This window comes from Elephantulus edwardii, unplaced genomic scaffold (assembly GCF_000299155.1).
Source record: "Elephantulus edwardii isolate Elephantulus edwardi_28Jun2011 unplaced genomic scaffold, EleEdw1.0 scaffold00043, whole genome shotgun sequence".
Taxonomy (NCBI): domain Eukaryota; kingdom Metazoa; phylum Chordata; class Mammalia; order Macroscelidea; family Macroscelididae; genus Elephantulus; species Elephantulus edwardii.
This window is the reverse complement of record NW_006399793.1, coordinates 12,104,365-12,122,220: the sequence shown is the minus strand read 5'-3', so window position 1 is coordinate 12,122,220 and position 17,856 is coordinate 12,104,365. Positions and strand designations below refer to the sequence as shown.

At 39.8% G+C, this 17,856-nt stretch overlaps 1 protein-coding gene across 3 annotated transcripts in view; it reads left to right on the top strand.

The window, feature by feature from the left end:
• The window catches only part of FAM172A (family with sequence similarity 172, member A), a 651,833-nt gene extending 636,473 nt beyond the window's left edge, over positions 1–15,360 (top strand). Inside the window, exon 9 of one of the 3 annotated variants that reach the window (XM_006885364.1) lies at positions 14,895–15,360. In XM_006885364.1, the coding sequence (XP_006885426.1) occupies positions 14,895–15,037 (143 nt within the window). In that variant the 3' untranslated portion in view covers positions 15,038–15,360. The remainder of the gene's footprint in view (positions 1–14,894) is intronic. The other 2 variants (XM_006885363.1, XM_006885362.1) reach the window with 2 other exon arrangements.
• The last annotated feature ends 2,496 nt before the right edge of the window (positions 15,361–17,856 follow it).

Sequence of the window (17,856 nt, the reverse complement as noted above, 5' to 3'; positions counted from 1 at the left end):
GGTGCGGTTGGCGCAGGATAGAGCAGGGTTTAGAGCTGTTGTGCATAGGGTCGCTATGAGTCGGAAACGACTCGATGGCACATAACAACAACATGCATTGTAGTATTTCATTCTCGTTCATTATTTCATTCTAATATTAATTTTTGTACAGTTTTATTATTTCATTATTAATGTAGCAGATTTTTATTATTTTCATTGTTGTTGTTGTTGGGTACTGTAAAATCAAGTATAACCCATAGTAACCCTACAAACAACAGACATGAACCCTGTCCTCTTCTGTGCCATGCTCATACTTCCTGACACATTAGAGCCCGTTGCAGCAGTCTCCGTGTCAGTCTGCCTGTTCGAGGGTCTTCCTCTCCTTCACCAACACTCTACCTTTTAGCATCATGTCTCTTTCCAAGCAACATGCCGAAGTATTATCTTTGCCTCCAGAGAACACTCTGGCTGTACCCTCTCCAAGACTTGTTTTTTTTTTGTTTGTGTGTTTGTTTGTTTACAGTCCATGAGATATACAGCACTACAACATTCATGCTAATGGCTTTAATTCTTCTATCATCCTTATTCATTGTCCAGCTCTTAGATGCATAGTAATTAATTGGAAAGACCACGGCCTGAATAAAATACACATCAGTCTTCAAACTGACATCATTATTCCTCAATAATTTGGAGAGGTCCCTAACTGCAGACTTTCCTAGTGCAATACGTCTCCTGATTCCCTGACTTCTAGTACCAAGGGTGTTAATTATGGATCCAAGTAAGATGAAGTTGTTGAAAGTTTTAATCTTTAATCCATCTCTTTTTTTTGCTCCAATATTTTTTCCATTTTTATTAATTTTAATAAACCTTTATAGAGATTCCGGACCTCCATTCATTCATTGCTGCACTCCTCTCCCTGCACACCCCTCCCCATCAGATCACTCCTCTCTTTGAAAAGAAAAAAAAATCCCTTCATTGGTATACAATTCCCCCATCCCCACCCCCACCCCCCAATCTTTAATCCCTCTCTTATGATATTGCCTATCAGTCCAATGGTAAGATTCTTTGTTTTCTTAACATTGAGATGCAATCTATATACATTGAATTCTCTATTCTTTGATCTTCTGCAACAAGTGCTTTAAGTCCTCTTTCAGCAAGCAAAGTTGTGTCATCTCCGTAACATAAGTTATTGATAAGTCTCCTTCCTATTCCTGATACCACATTCCTCTTCACAGAGTCCAGCTTCTCAAATAATTTGCTCAGCCTGCAGATTGAATAGGTATGGAAAAAGACTACAATCCTGACACACTCCTTTCTCAGTTTTAGACCATGTAGTGTCCCCTTGCTCTGTTCACACAGCATTCCCCTAGTCTAGGTATAGGTTTCACATTACCACCACCTAGTACTCTGGGATTCCCATTCTTCTCAATAATAGCCATAACTTGTTGGGATCCGCACATTCAGATGCCTTTGCATAGTCAAGAAGGCATAAGTAGAAATTTTTCTGGTATTCTTTACTTTCAGCCAGGATCCATCTGATATCAGCAGTGATATCCCTGGTGTCATGGACTCTTCTAAGTCCTGCTTGAATTTCTAGCAATTCCTTATCTATGTACTGTTCTAGGTGTTTTTGAATGATTTTCAGCATATCTTGCTTACATGTGATATTAATGATATTGTTGAATAGTTTCCATGTTCTGTTGAATCACCTTTCTTAGATTTGGGAACAAATATGGACCTTTTCTAAACTGTTGGCCAGACAGCTGCCCTCCAAATTTCCTGTTATAAACTGGTGAGCACATGCAGAGTAGCATCTGTTAACGGAAACAAGTCAATTAGTACCACATCGATTCCTGGGCCCTTATTTTTTGCCAGTGCCTTCAATGCAGCTTCACTTCCTGCCTCATTACCATTGGCTCCTGCTCATGTTACTTCCTGAAATTTTTCCGTGTCAGTCAGTTCTTTTTGGTACAGTTATTCTGTACCATCTTCTTTTGATGCTTTTTGGGTCATTCAATATATTGTCCATTGTGTATTTCAATATTGCAACTCAAGGCTTAAATTTGCTTTTCAGTTCTGTCAGCTTCAGAAATGCAGAATGAGTTCTTCCCTTTTAATTCTCCAACTCCAACTCTCTGCACATTCCATACTTTGCTTTATCTTCTCAAGCTGCCCTTTGAAATCTTCTGTTCACCTTTTACTTCAGCATGTTTCCCCTTTATTTTGGCTACTCAACACTCTAGTGCAATTTTTAGAGTCTCTTCTGACATCTAATTCAATTTTGTCTTTCTCCTCTGTCTTTTTAATGATTTTTTGCTTTCTTCATGGATGATATATTCTTTTTTTTTTCTTTTTTTTTGGATGATATATTCTTGATATTATCCAATTATTCATCTGTTTTTTTTTTTATCATTAATTTTCAATGCTTCAAACCTGTACTTAACATGATCTTAAAATGTGAATGGAATAGATTCAGGATCCTATCTTGGTTTTTGTGGGCTTATCTTCATTTTTGTCGGCCTCAATTTGAACTTGCATATGAGTTACTGAAGGTCTGACCTACAGTCTGCCCCTAGCCTAGTTTTGACTGCCAGTATTGAGATTTTCCAATGATTCCTTCCACAAAAGTAGTCAGTATGATTACTATGCAGCCCATCAGGAAAGGTCCATATGTAAAGTTGTACTTTGTGACTTTTCCAGCCTCATTTCTATCACCAAGTCTATATTTTCCAACTACTATTCCTTCTTCACTGTTTCCAACTTTGGATTCCAGTCATTCCAATATCAGTAACATATCATGATTGCATGTTGAGTCAATTGTGGATTGAAAGATATGGTAAAAATACTCAATTTCTTCCCTTTTGTCTCTAGATGTAGGAGCATATATTTGAATAATAGTTGTATTAACAGGTCTTCCTTACATGTGTATGGATAATATCCTGTCACTCACAACATTTTATTTCAGGATAGAACCTGAAATTTACTGTTAGACTATGAATGCAATACCATTCTTCTTCTGTTTTTCATTCCCAGCACATGGCCAAAGCTAGTCCATTTTCATCTCATGAATGCCTAGTATATTGATGTCCATGCATTCCATTTCATTTTTCAATGTCTAGTTTTCCAACATTCAAACAACAAAAATTCCATGTTCCAGTTATTAAGTGATATTAATACAATTCAGTAATTAGAAATTTTTTCAGTAGTGCAAACATAGTCTTCTTCAGACTGTCCATCATAATAACTACACTATTAAACCATTTCTTAGACATATATAACTGTGTATATAGTCATATCATTTGAAAAGTGTTTACTTGCTTTCCCACTGAATTCTTACTTTATTGAAGGAGTCACAGAAAAGGTAAATAACCCACTTCTTCATTGTAAAGTATTCTATTTACAGCAATTGTATTTACATAAAACTTTTTAAGCCATGTACTACATAAAATGAAATACCACTTCAAAGAATTAGCATCAGCCAAAGTAAACATCAAGATTTTGGCTGCTAACCCAGTAGCATAATTTGGCATAGTTTTTGCCTGATAAACGTATAACTATTAGCACTAACTCAAATGAAGACTTGTCAGCAAACCAGTCATGAAGTTCCATAGGAAGAATAAAGGGGAAGAGTCAAGATGATATGTACTGTAGTATTTTCTTCTCATCCTACTCTTTCAACATTCTACTCTCAGTGCTATTTTCAGGTATCTTTTAATTTCTAATTACTGTTGCATTTAAGGAAGCAGGAGTGGCACTCATTTCCTAAACAACATGCCTCTGGAAACTCTATGAACTTTGATAAATGTCGACAGTTATAGAAAGGCTTCAGGCCTTTTGTTCGTAGGGTCACTGTGGGTCATGCTTGACTAAAATACAATCAACAATACCCTTGCATTAATATAGCCTCCCTCTCCCAGAAGTGCAAGCAGGATTTTAAAGAGGTTGTGGCACCGTGGATATCATTGCTGATGTCAGTTGGATCTTGGCTGAAACTAAGGAATACTAGAAGAATGTCTAATTGTGCTTTATTGACTATGCAAAAGCATTTGACTGTGTGGATCATGACAAGTTGTGGCTGATATTGAGAAGAATGGTAATCCCTGAGTACCTGATTGTGCTCATGCGGAACCTAAACCTGAACCAGGAGGCTGTTGTGCAAACAGAGCAGGGGAACACTGCATGGTTTAAAATTGAGAAGGGAGTGCATTAGAGTTCTCTCTCCATACCTAGTCAATCAGTGTATACTGATCAAATAATCTGAGAAGATGGATTCTGTGAGGAGGAGTGTGGCATCAGGATTGGAAGGAGAGTCATCAGTAACCTGTGTTATTGCAGATGATACAACTTGCTTGCTGAACATGAGGAGGGCTTGAAGCACTTGTAGAAGATCAGGGAATGCAGCCTTCACTATGGATTGCATGTCAATGTCAGGAAAACAAAGATTCTTACCACTGGACTGATAGGCAATGTCACGATAGATGGAGAGGAGAATGAAACTGTCAACAGCTTCACCTTGCTTGACCCACAATTAACACCCTTGGTACAAGCAGTCAGGAAATAAGGAGACACGTTGCACTGGGAAAATCTGCAGTTAGGGACCCTTCCAAAGTGTTTAGGTGTAGCAATGTCAGTTTGAGGACTAAGATACATTTGATTCAAGCCATAGTCTTACCAGTTACTAGCTATGCATCCAGACCTGGACAGTGAACGAGAAAGACAGAAAAAGAATTGACGACTTGGAGCTGTGGAGAAGGGCTCTGAATATCCTGTGGATGGCCAAGGGAATAAACATATTTTTCTTTGAGATGATGCAGGCAGAGTGCTCTTTGGAGGCAAGAATGATGAGGGTTTATCTCACATACTTTGGACATGTTGCTAGGAGGTGCTATTCATTGGAGAAGGACATGACGTCCAGAAGGGTGCAGAGTTGGAGAAGGAAAGAAAGACCCGCAACCAGGTGGATTGATACAGGGACTTCTGCAGTGGGCTTTTGTGTGTCAGGAAGTGTGAAGTTCAGGATAGAACAGGGTTCAGATCATTTGTTCATAGGGTCACTATGAGTTGTGTTTGACTCAATGCACAACAAAAAAAAACTTTATCTACTACTTTATTCCACTACTGGACATTTTTTTGTAAAAATGTTATCTTTTTTGAAAACAGTGGTTACATTTTAGAAATCTGGAGTTATATTATTTATAAGCTTATCCTTCATGTTTAAAATTTCTAACTGTTTTGACCAATGGACTAGCTTTTACCCCTCTAAAATTTGCTACAATTCATTTGACATTTTTTGCAAAAGGATTGATTCAGTATAAACACTGAGTGAAATATTTTTTTATTTCTTTTTTTAATTATTATTAAATTTTATTAGTTTTAATGAACATTTACAGGGATTTTGGGTTTTCATTCCTTCATTGCTGCACCATTCTCTCTATCCTCCTCCCCAGTTTGTTGTTCTTCCCCCGCCCTCCGAATGTCTGTTTTAATTGTCCAATTGCCACAGTGCTTGTCAAAGCCAGTTCTGATTAATCTCCTTTGTCAGTGTGTCCTTTGCCATTCCCTATCACTCCTCCCTGAGAGAGACTTCACCCTGATTCATAAGGAAAAGGGGATGGCGTATTCTCTTAGCTACTTCCTGCTGAAAAGGGACGCTGTGGGTTTCAGGGTGAAGATCTTCTCTCACTACTCTAAAGGGCCCCTTTAGCAGTAGGAAGCACATAGACTATTATGGAGATTGATTTTGGAATTTAGATGCACTGTTATCAGTTGTGCTTAGATCTTTCACCCTCATTTTTTGTTATTTCACAATTAATTACATCATTTAACAAATAGTATTAATGAACAAAATTAAGATATAAGAAAAGGATAGAAAGATAAAAGGAAGAACAGAATAGGTTCAGATTCACTGAGACAACTAGGGTCTAATGACATAAAGAAAGATCAACTATTGATTTCTATTAAAGCTGACCCTTGATTGCCTAAATATTATACAGTGTTTTTACACTGTTCTGAAACAAAATCTAGAGGTAATAGAATCTACCTACTTAGGAAAGTGTTAAATTATTGTAATGTTCTAGTTAACATATTGTTGTTAGTCACTTTTGAGTTGCTTCCAAAGCATGGCACCCCAGTGTGTGAAGAAAAAGTAGGTTTTCTTTATTAAGATTCTCTCTTTCAGAAGCAGATTACCAGGCCTGGCTTCTGAGGTGTCTCTAAGCAGGTTAGGATTACCAGTCTTTCAGCTAATAGTTGAAAACTTAACCATGCCACCAGGGAGAAAAGTAATTCATAATAAAAATAATAATGGATTTCAGTATTTAAAGTCTCGATTACATAAAAAGTGTAATAGTCAGGTACTTAGTCCTTACATAAAATGGCATAAAACTCAACAGCTACAAATTTAGGCTGCTGAAGTGTTCTTATTGGCCGTTAAAATACTGTATTAGATATCACCGAATAATCAAATACTGTGAGGTAAGATTTTTTCACATAGAAAGCTACTCTTGGTCAAATTCTGAACAACAAAGTAAAGAAGCCTCTCAGTTTAGGTAGTAGTTGGATTCTTGGAAAAGTCTGTGTATATTAAAATATTATAAAAATATCTTTTGATAGTATTTGTAAGCCAGATTTAAATTTAAGCCTATGCCTCATCTGTAGGAAGGTACACTGCTTACCCTTAGACATTGCATCATTGACTGCATGCAAAAAAGATGGGCACTCTCCTTCCTTGCTATTTACAGCCTCCTGAAAACCTTCTGGAGGGTAAGCTGTGAGCCAGTTCCATTCCAAAGGCAGTGAAGGATCATTATGACAGGTTTTTCAACTCACGTGATAGAACATTTGAAAACCATATGGAACTCTGAACAATTCTTTATCCTTCTATGCTCTCCTAAATATTACAAATGTCTACCGGCCCAATGTCCAGCCAAGTAAATACTGAATGTACCTCACAATCAAAAATACCCTTATAAATTTCCAGAATGTCCCAAAAGACTATCCCATCCACTATAAGAACCACTGGTTGAAACTTAGCATTCCAAGTCTTCACGTTTTACTTTGATACAGACTTGCTTTTATATAGTAGAAACTGATTTCTCCTCCAAAAATTGAATTATCCACTAAGAAAATCTTTACTAATACAGAAGATCTTATCACTAGGAAAATTTTATCATCCTTCAAAAGATTGTCTCCAAAAAAAAAAATAAAGGAGTTAGAATTGCTTCTGACCATTTATTCTTTTACTTCACTCACTACTTGGTGTCTGCTGTTGGGTTGGAACTGAATCATAGCTGACCCTCCAGCGAGTCTTCAGAAGCAGTGAACGGCACAGGAGAAGATTACCCAGCTTTCTCTTGGAGCTGCTGGTAGCTTTGAACCTCCAGAGAGATACCACTTTTGGGTTAGTAGTGCAATGCCCTAGAGACTAAGTTACCAGTTTTTCTTTCTTCTTGTTGTTATGTCACTGCAACTTACAGGGGGCCTAATGCACAGTAGTTCTGAATCCTGCTCTGTCCTGAACCAATCTCACTGACTACAACATTCCTACCCCCCATTACCCCAGTCATTATGTCAACCCTTCTCATTCAGGGTCTCCCTCTCCTGCGCTGTCCCTCTACCCTTCCAAACATAATGTCCTTCTCCACGGACTGGTCCCTTCTGACAATATTACCAAAGTATGTGAAACAGAACTTCAAAATCCTTGCCTGCAAGGAACAACTTGGTTTCACCCTGTCCGGGAAAGACCTATTTGTTCTTTTGGCAGTACACAGTGTGTTCTATACTATTCTCCAGTATACCTCAAAGGCATTGATTTTTCTTCTATCATCTTAGTCATTGTCCAGCTCTCTGATGCATTTTGAGTGCTCTTTTAGATCCCTCTTAATTATTGCTACCATGACTATGGTTAGATTGCATGCAGACATAATTCTATTTAGACCATAAGTCCAGTGTCTTAACCACTCAGTCATCCTCGTGACATAGGGAGCTCTGGTGGTACCTAGGAAGTTGTGTTGTTAATCCCCAAGTAACACCTCTACTGCTTCAACTCCACCAGCTCCTCCATGTGAGAAAGGTGGACATTTCCACCTGTGTGATTTATAGCCTTCAGAAACCCTCCACAGGACCAGCTATGAGTCAATTCTGACTTTATGACTATGAGTTGGATTTTATATATAATGTGTGTGTGTGTGTGTGTGTGTGTGTACCTATATATACCTTGAAATGTTTTTCCAAGGGTGGTAGGAATTATAGAGAAGTCTCCAAGAAAGCATACAGATTGATCACAGCCTTGGTAACTAACCCTAGTAGGTATGTGTGATTGTCGTTAGGTTCATACTACGATTCATAGCAATCCTGTGAACAATGGATCTGAACCTTTCCCTATCCTGTGCCATCCTCATCATCTCTGATATACTTGAGCTGATTGTTATGTGTGATTACTATAGAGGAAATCTTAATATGGCTGGAAGCAAGGAAAATTGAAAGGAAAAGACTATTAACACCATTCTTACATTTTGTGTTGCTTACTTGTATTGAGAGTAGGCATTGAATCTAAGAATGGGTTTTGGTTTTTCACAAGAAAGACACAAAGCTGATTTTAAAATTGTAATGGTAAAGGGTTTAATGTTCAAAATGGCTTTCCTAACCATTGCCTGACTTTGCTGTGTGGATGAATGGGAATATGCAAATAGGGTGTGTTAGCCTATCCACAATGGGATTGGCTAGTCCCACCATTAAATTGAGCTGTTCCAGCAGCAGAATGAGAGGCTCTTTCCCACTAGCAAAGAAGAAGCAAGAGAACGTAGCACGTCCTTCAGGTCAGAGATTCTTGCACCAGCCAGACTAGGCTGCTGGAACAGCAGCCATAGCAGCCACAGCAGAGAAGGAGAGACCTAAGCCATGGAACAGGAGCTAAGAGCCTTCTGCCCAAGTTTGTTGGAGGACCTGAGTTAGGAGAGAGCCATAACTGGCGGGACTGAGAGCTTTGTAACACTGGTCTAAAGCTACAAGGCTCAAGGCAGAGGCATCTGGGGACACGTTTCAGAAGCTGCCCTGATTGTATTCTGCTGTTAACCCAAATTATAGTCTTTGGACTTCCCTAACATGTTTGGGAGGGACAATAAAGGAGAGGAAGACCCTTAAGGTGGTTGACACGGTGACTGCAGCAATAGGCTTGAGTGTATCAGATTGTGAGGATGGCACAGGCTAGGACAGTGTTAAGATAAGTTGTTCATAGGGTTGCTATGAATCAGCTTTGATTTGATGGCACCTAACAACAGTAGAAAGGCGTCAGGACTTTTGTTTATGTATATGGAGGGCCTCTGTATTTAAAAGTCAGTTGGGCCCAAGGGCCTAGTGTTATTTCACTTTCGAGGAACATTCTTCTAAGTGGGACAGCACTCTTCTGTCAGTTTGCTGTACTGAGGTAATCTGGGTTTGCTGTGAAACTGAACCTTGTGCCATTGGGGGTCAAATGTCATAATGGCTGCCAAGGTGGACAGCATTTGGTAGAGCTCCCAGTTTAAGACAAGTTTGGAACCACATGCCTCTGGAAACTCTATGAACCTGAAGAATATAGAAAGGCTACAGGCCTTTTGTTCATAGGTTCACTATGAGGCATGCTCAACTCTAAGGCAATCAACAACAACAATATGATTCTTTATGGTCTGTGAGCTATCACATGATTTTGGGGCCCAGTAAAACAGTAGTAGGATTGGTGTCTGGGATGAGTAGAATGAGGTGTGGAAGTGTGAGGGACATGTTTGGCCTCATGGGAATTGGTTTTATGTTGTTAATGAGGTTAATGGGGATGGTTTCACTTAGTGAAGTTGTTAAAGGTCACATATATCCATCACCACATGGCCCTTACTCTTTAAAAACAAATGTTTTATTATCATAAGTGTAACAATAAGTACTTACTACTGAAATGGAACTAGAGTTGCAAGTATTATAGAAACATAATTCATAAATTCATTCAAACATTTCATAAGCCCATCTAAAAATGAAGCCCACTTCTAGATATATTCATAAAATATTTAAAGTAGACATGTCTGAGAATATTTAGAACTGCTTATTCATATTTTGATAGTATTAGGATTTCAAATTCTAAAGAATCCCAAATAATGAAATTACAATAAAGTAGTAGTAATAATAATAGTAAATTAATAATTATTAATTAATAAATTAAAGACTGTAGATTTTACACACCTAATAATAATCCAGAAGAATGTCTATTTGTGTTTTATTGACTGTGTAATAAAAGTATTTGACTGCGTAGGTCATAACAAACTGTGGCTGACATTGAGAAGAATGGATTCCCAGAATACTTATGTTCATATGAAAGCTATACCTAGACCAAGATGCTGTTGTTCTAGACAAAGCAGGGTACACTTCATGTCAAGGTTGAATCCTTTCTGTATACCTATTCAATCTGTATGCTTAGTCTTTCATTCAATAAGCTAGACTCCATGAAGATCCAGTTCATCATGCAAATAACACAACCGTGCTTGTTGAGTATGAGGAAGACTTGAAATGCTAGCTGCAGAAGATTGACGACTACATCTTTCTATATATATTGTAGCTCAACAAAGAAGATAAATATCCTCACCAATAGACCAAGAAGCAACATTATGACAGATGGAGACAAGACTGAAATTGTCAATGATTTCATCTTACTTAGGTCCACAGTCAACACCCTTGGTACTAGTAGAAAGGAAATTAAGAGACATATTGCATTGGGAAAGTCCACTGTCAGAGACCTCTCTAAATTACTGATGAGGAGTGATGTCAGTTTGAAGACTAAACTGAACCTGATTCAAGACATGGTCTTTTCAATTACTTGCTATGCATCTGAGAGCTGGATAATGAATAAGGATGGCAGAAGAAGAACTGATGACTTTCAGTTAAGGTGTTAAAAATACCCTGTGGACTGTGTCAAAAAAAGCAAGGGTCACATAGGGTGGCCATATCTGACCTTTACCAGCTTCACAAAGGGGAATTGTCCCCATCAACAGCATCAATAGCACAAAACCAATTCCCAGGAGATCAGACATGTCCCCCACCCTGTGCACCTCTTTCTACTCATCTGAACACCAGTCACTGCTTTACTGGGTCCAAAATCTGATGCAATAGCTCACAGATTACACAAAACCATATTAGAAAAATCAAAATATTATAATCCAGGTTAGTAGCAGAATGCTACTATAGTCAGTACTTCTAGAATTTGGGACAGCTTCCAAAATGTCCTCACAGGCACCTCAGCCTTAGGCTTGCATCTTTAGGCCAGTGTTACAATGTTCCCAGTCCTACAGATTATGGCTCACACCCTGAATTGCCCAACAAACTTGAGCAGAGGCTCTTTTGAGTTTTTTTTTACTTTTATACTGATTTATTTGCAAAGTTTGAATACATTGTTTTTCACAAAAGATCCTTCCCATTTCCTTCATACACTCCCATTGAATTGTGCAACCCTATGATTAACACCATCACACCCGCCCATCCTCATCCCTCTGCTTCCATTCCCCCTCTCTTCGATCCTCATACTCATTCTACAATCATGGTTTTATACAGTATCTGTCCTTGTGGACTGAGTTAGTTCACTCAGCATAATGCCCTCCAATCCCTCCCTAGTTAGGTAGTAATTTACAAAATCATTGCTCCTGCATGCTGCATAGTATCCCATTGTATGAATGTATCACAACTTCTCAATCCATTAGTTTGTGGTTGGACATCTGGGCTGTTTCCATGTTCTTGTGATGGTGCATAATGCTGCTATGAACATTGGTGTACAAGTTTCCATTTGAGTCTCGGTTCTCATTTTTTTTTTTTTTTTCAGTATATCCCAAGCAATGGAACAGCTGGGTCATATGGAATTTCTATGTTCAGCTTTTTGAGGAAGTGCCAAACTGCCTTCCAGAGTGATTGCACCATTTTATAACCCCACCAACAATGTAGAAGAGTTCCTATCTCACCACATCCTCTCCAACGTTTTTTACTAAACTTGCCCACTGCTGCTGGAGTGAGGTGGTAATCTCATTGTGGTTTTTATTTGCATCTCTCTTATTGTCAGTGATTTGGAGCATTTCTACCAATGTCTGCTGGCCATTTGAATATGTTCCTCTGTGAAAATTCTTTCCGTGTCTTTTGAGAAAAGGCTCTTATCGATGGTTCTAGTGATGTAGCAGTACCAAGGCTCCACCTCATGTCAGGTCTCTGTTTCTCTGCTGTGACTTGTATTGTTTTTAGTCCTATAGACCCTCTTGCTTGCTCTTTTCCTGGTGGTGAGATTTCTTCTTTGCCTATGGCAGGGAGGTCTTCTCTTCTGCTACCTGGCTGCTCAATTTAATGGCAAGACAAGCCAATCCCCTTTTAGATTAGTAGACAGCCAGTCTCTTTGTGGGTAGGCTAACATGCCTCATTTGCATATTCCCACCCATCTACGTGTCAAAGACAAGCAATGGCTATGAAAGCCATTATCAGAATGTCAGAAGAACAGATAATATCTTGGAGGAAGTACAGCCAGAATGCTCCTTGGAGGCAAGAATGGTGTAGCTTCATCTCACACGGTTTAGGCATGTTGCTGGAAGAGGGTATTCCTTGAAAAAGAGTATCATACTTAGAAAACTAGAGGGTCATCAAAAGAGAGGAAAGCCTCCTCAACGAGATTGACACTTTGACTGTAGCAATGGGCTCATCTGTGTCAGAGGTCAGAGGTGATGAAGATGGAACAGGACAAGGTTCAGATCTGCTCTTCATAGGGTCACTTTGAGTCATACACTACTCAATGGCACCTAACAACAGTAACAAAGCTGCACATATATCTGAGAATTCTATCAAAACTTGTGAATATTCAGTCAAGTAACTTAAGAGTTTGCAAGGATAAATCTCCCTCCCATTAAGTAGCAATCACTTTTCCCCCAAATGAGTAAACATATAGAGAACTGACTTCATAATACAGTAATGTTGGGGGATATTTCTTGGTGATGTGCTTCAATACTGGATCTTAAACTATGGGCACATACACAGAGGGGAGAGGAATAGGAAGCATCCTTGTGAGGACCTTTATGAGGAGAGAGTTCACCAGGCTAGATTCTATGTTAAGACTGGCTCCCACAGCTATGTCACAGGCACAGACTGTAGCTTTCTGCTGTCTGGCCAACCACAGCCACAGCATCCTTATTGTTGTAACTCCCAGATTGTGATACTGTCACAAAACTGTTGCTAGGCAACAAATGTGGTTACCAGGTCTCTGCGAATAGCTGAAGGGGAAAGCAAAGTGTTGCACCATTGTAGAGTAACCATAGCAATGACCTACTATTACAGACTAAAGAATTATCATTAACAATGTTAAAGTATCAGACAGAGGCCCTGAATCCAGAGGCTTCCAGGCAGCATCTGCATAATTGGGAGATCTAGGAAGAAAAATGTCAACTCTTTCAAAGCTGTTCATTCATTATTTCTATGAGAGAGTTTTCTTCAATTGCAGTTTTTGGGTTTTGTTTTTTTTTTAAATACTCAGGGTTACAAAGTTACTAGTAAAATTATATAAACTATCACAGGGACTGAAAAACAGATTCCTTTCCTCATCTGTTATGACTACATCAATGTCATTTGCTTCCTGCATTAAACTGAAGGAGAAATTATTTTGAAAATGCTGTACAAAGTTGAAACCACAGAAAGACGATTTAATAAAATAACCATGTAAACTGACAACTAAACCTGTATTTTCTAAGTTCCTGCTGACAGACTAAAAGGTGCAGAGATTCATATTGCCTCCACGGGGTTGTGAGATTTGTCTTTTCCCAAAGAGTCCCAAACCAAAAAACCTAAAGTCTCAAGTAGATTCTGATTGAGTGACTCCGTGTGACCGAGTAAAAGTGTCTCCAACGGGTTACAAGACTGCCAGATTCACTTCCTTCTCAGCAGAGAGGGATATGAACCTCCATCCTTTTCTGTAACAACCGAGGTCACTTAACCACTGCGCCACCAAGAAGCCTCAGCTTAAGAGTGTTGTGCAGAGGAAATCCTCCGAGGGCGGTTGAAGTCTGTCCCACAGGCAGAGTTGGAGTAGACTGGACTGCAATGTGTAAATGCTCTTTAAGTCGTCACTGCCTTAAAGTCCTTGAAAATATAGCCTGCTAGAACACCTCAAGGCAAGAGTCTCTTTTGAATCTAGCCCTTTATTTAAGCATCCAATGACCTCTCTAGAGAATCATATCCAAAGGCACAGTTTCCGGGAGAGGCAAGGAAAATGCGATTTTTTTTTTTTTTCTTCTCCCAGTTAGGAAGCCTAGATACTCGGGGTGGGTGTAGAGGCCGATCCCGCCCGCAGGGGAAGCCAATCCCGCGCCGAGCCGGGCGGTGGGTGGTTTCGGGCGGGAGGGGGAAGGGCGCTTCCGCCGAGCGCCTCGATTGGCCCGCAGAGCCGAGGGCAGCGGGGCCGCCAGCCGCGCCTCAGGCGACCCGCGGGGAGGGTCCCGGCCGTGGCGCCCCGGCCGCCCTTCGGGGGCGGGAGCGGGAGCGGGGCTCTGGCTGGAGGAAGCCCCTATTCCCGGTTGCGGCCCCAGGGCGCCGCCCGCGGACACGCAGACTTCGGTGGGAGTCTCGGGTTCTCTGAGCCCAGAGGGGACAGTAAGCCCCTACGGTAGAAGTGTGTGGGGAGAGTCCTGGGAGGCCCGCAGCCCCGGACCGCCCTGGCCTTGCCTCCCCCTCGCCTGGAGCCCAGGTTTACGAGCTCGAGTCCCGAGCGCCAGGGTCTCCGAGGGCCCCAGCACGGGCGCGGGGCGGTGGGCGACTGGGGGCGGGGCGGGGCCGGGCGGAGGGCGGCCCATCGTCTGATTTCGGCCAGGCCTCGCCTTCCCCACTCGCGCCGGGCACTGCGTGAGGCCACCGCCTAACCAATTCTGTGCTCTCTGCAGGCACCGATCGTCACGAGCTAACTTCCTGGAAGAGCTTCCCGTCTATTTTCAAATTCTTTACGGAAGCCTCCGAGGCAAAGACCAGTTCCCTGAAGCCAGCTCTGACGCGACGCTCCCACAGAATAAAGCACGAAGAGTTGTAAGAGGAGAGCGAGCGAGCGAGCGAGCCGGGGGCGGGGAAGAGAAGGAACCACACCCGCGCATGCATCCACACTTCTCCCCACTGCTTGTTGTCGGCGTGCAGACTCCCAGCCCCTCATTAGATTGTTTTCTTCCTAGAGCACAGGGTCGTGATATATACATCTAAATAGCGTTTTGCATTATTTCTAGATGAGTGCAACTGTCAAAGCAATATGGGTTCACTGGTCGTGCTTCCTGCGGGCTGAGCTTGGGCTTCGCGCTGCCCGTCAGCGCGCAGATTAAGCCTGACAGCGCCCTTCTCGGCGCGGCCGGCGCGGCTCTAATTGCCCTGATGGAGCTCGCTCGGGCGCTGCAGGGCGAGCGGCGTCTGCGCGGTCCTACCGCCCGCTGCCGCGCTTACGCTCCTTCCCGCCCACCCCCTTTTCTATTAATCATGTTCAGTTTCTCTCCCCCTTTGAACAAGAGCAAACTTTTACTCTAAACTTCAAACTTGCATTTTGAAAAGATTTTTTTTCCCCTAAGGACATGTTATGCTCTTTTTTTTTTTACCCCCAGAAAAGCCAAATTTAAATTTGAGAACACAAATGCCACGATGTTCTGTGTCATTTGAGGAGTGCAAATTGTTCTCTCCCTAACGATCTATTTTCATTTCGAGACCAGAAGAAAACTGTGCATAAAAATCTATAAAGTATCGAATCCACATTGCCGCTGAAAATTCTTGCCAGTTGAATATGAGATTTCACAAAAGTCTCTTAATTACAGAAAAGACTTTTTAAACCAATACAGAATGATGAACAGATCTTTTTTAAGTGTATGTGTGAAAAGTCCCATTTTCAATGGACTCTCCAAATTTATCATTAGAATTGACTGTACTTTTTGAAGATGCAACGTGTGGAATTGTAATTTATCCACACTTTGGTTTTACTTTTTAAGTCATGATTTGGTGAAAGATTGTTGTTGAGGTTGGAGCCGCTGTTATTTGTTAATCCTAACACGAATGATCTTGTCTGAGGTTTTTACAGAGTTAGGCCTTTTAAGGGTAGAATTTCTTTTATTGTCATCAGAAAAATGAACCAAAATGAAAATGAAGCCTTTTCTTCCTGATAGGCTAAGTGGAAATAGAGTAATTGTTTCAGTTTTCTTCAAAGGAAAGATACCTGATATGCAATCTTTTTTTTTTTCAGACCAGTGACATAATTTTTACTATTCAGCTTGCTCTATACTTTTAACAATTAAGTATTTTAATTAAACTAAGTTCTGGCCAACACTGTGAAACAAGAGGTACAATAAGTTAAGATTTTGCTGACTTTTGAATTTAATTATTCAATTTCAACATTATCAATTTTTAATTACTTGAAGAATTTAATTACCTACTGAAGATTCTGTTTCTGAAAGTTGTGGACTTGAATTTAATATTTTTCATCCTTTTGTAAAGTAGATGCAACAGTTAATATACCTGCCTTATTTGAGGTCATAATAAAATGTACCCAAAATGATGTAGGTCTGACACTTCATTAAATACCTTAAAATCAACCATCTCATGGATAAATGTCTTTATATTATTAAATGTTCAACAAGTTTTAAAACTCATACTGGCATCCACATGCATTAATTAGTTCTTTATAGTCTTAATGATGGCAAGTTAAAATTATCTTTTTCACTGGTCATATCTGCATACGTAGCCTTTGCAGTTTTTTAAGCAAAAACTACATAGAACAGATCCAAATGACATTTTATCCAGCTCCTAGATGATCTAAAAATATGTAATACTAACAATGTCCAGCAAATTTGTGATACTGATCCTTTTTATTCTAATCTTTCCTATTTTAGAAGTCGTAGAGAAAGTTGCATCTTCCAGTGAGGCTTTAAGAACTAATGTTTATTAAACGTATTTTTCCAAGTATCTTACATTATTTGGGGAAGTGTTCACAAGAAACTCATTTTACTGCATTGTTTGTTGAAGTCAGCACTTGTGCTACAGTGAATTCATGAAGCTTCTGCAGTTGAATTAGAGGAAAGTATATGTGCTTTGCTTATAAACCAAATCCTTCTGTTCCTTTTCTTCCATTTTTTCACCTCTCTCTTCAAACCTTTGTTTCTAACTTAAAATCATTGTTTAATTACTCTTAATACTTTAAAGATGCTGGGCTGTTGAGATTTGTTTATCTATGAGAGCTATTTGCAAACTTAAGTTGTGTAAATGTAATTTCTGCTTATAGATCTGAGCTTTGGCCACCATGTGAGAGCTAAGCAAACCATCCTAGACCACCAACTGATAACTGATCAGACTCCTTATAATGTTGGATTTTGTAACCTGTTGATATATATATATTAATGCCGTTTAGTTTTCCTGGAAGGACAGCAAGTAGTTGGGAGTGGCCTGCCTGCTTGGAGGTCTCTAGATATTAACGTCTTTCTGCTCATATCTTCTCATACCCATTTTCATTTCTTCAAACAGGCTGTTAGAAGAGTAGTTTGTTTTAATTCTGTATCTAGTTCTCAGAATAAGTGGAATGGGTAGGAAAAAGTTATTGATAAGTCTTAGATTCAAAATAATTTTTCAAAACTTTAGAAGCCAGATACTGCTATGGGGCTTTCTTATGGTACTTCTTCATGGGATTTGGTCAGTCTTTAAACATTTTCATAAATATTTGAAGGGAGGAAAAAAATAATATTTGTAATAATTGTTCTTTCTTTTCTCAAGTTTCTGCCTTGTTCTTCAGTCTGTATTACATTATTGTTTATAAAAAAATAAAAGCACAGTAATTTCCTATCTATTCTATATTTCTGTTTAAACATCACTTGAAAATAAACAATTTTC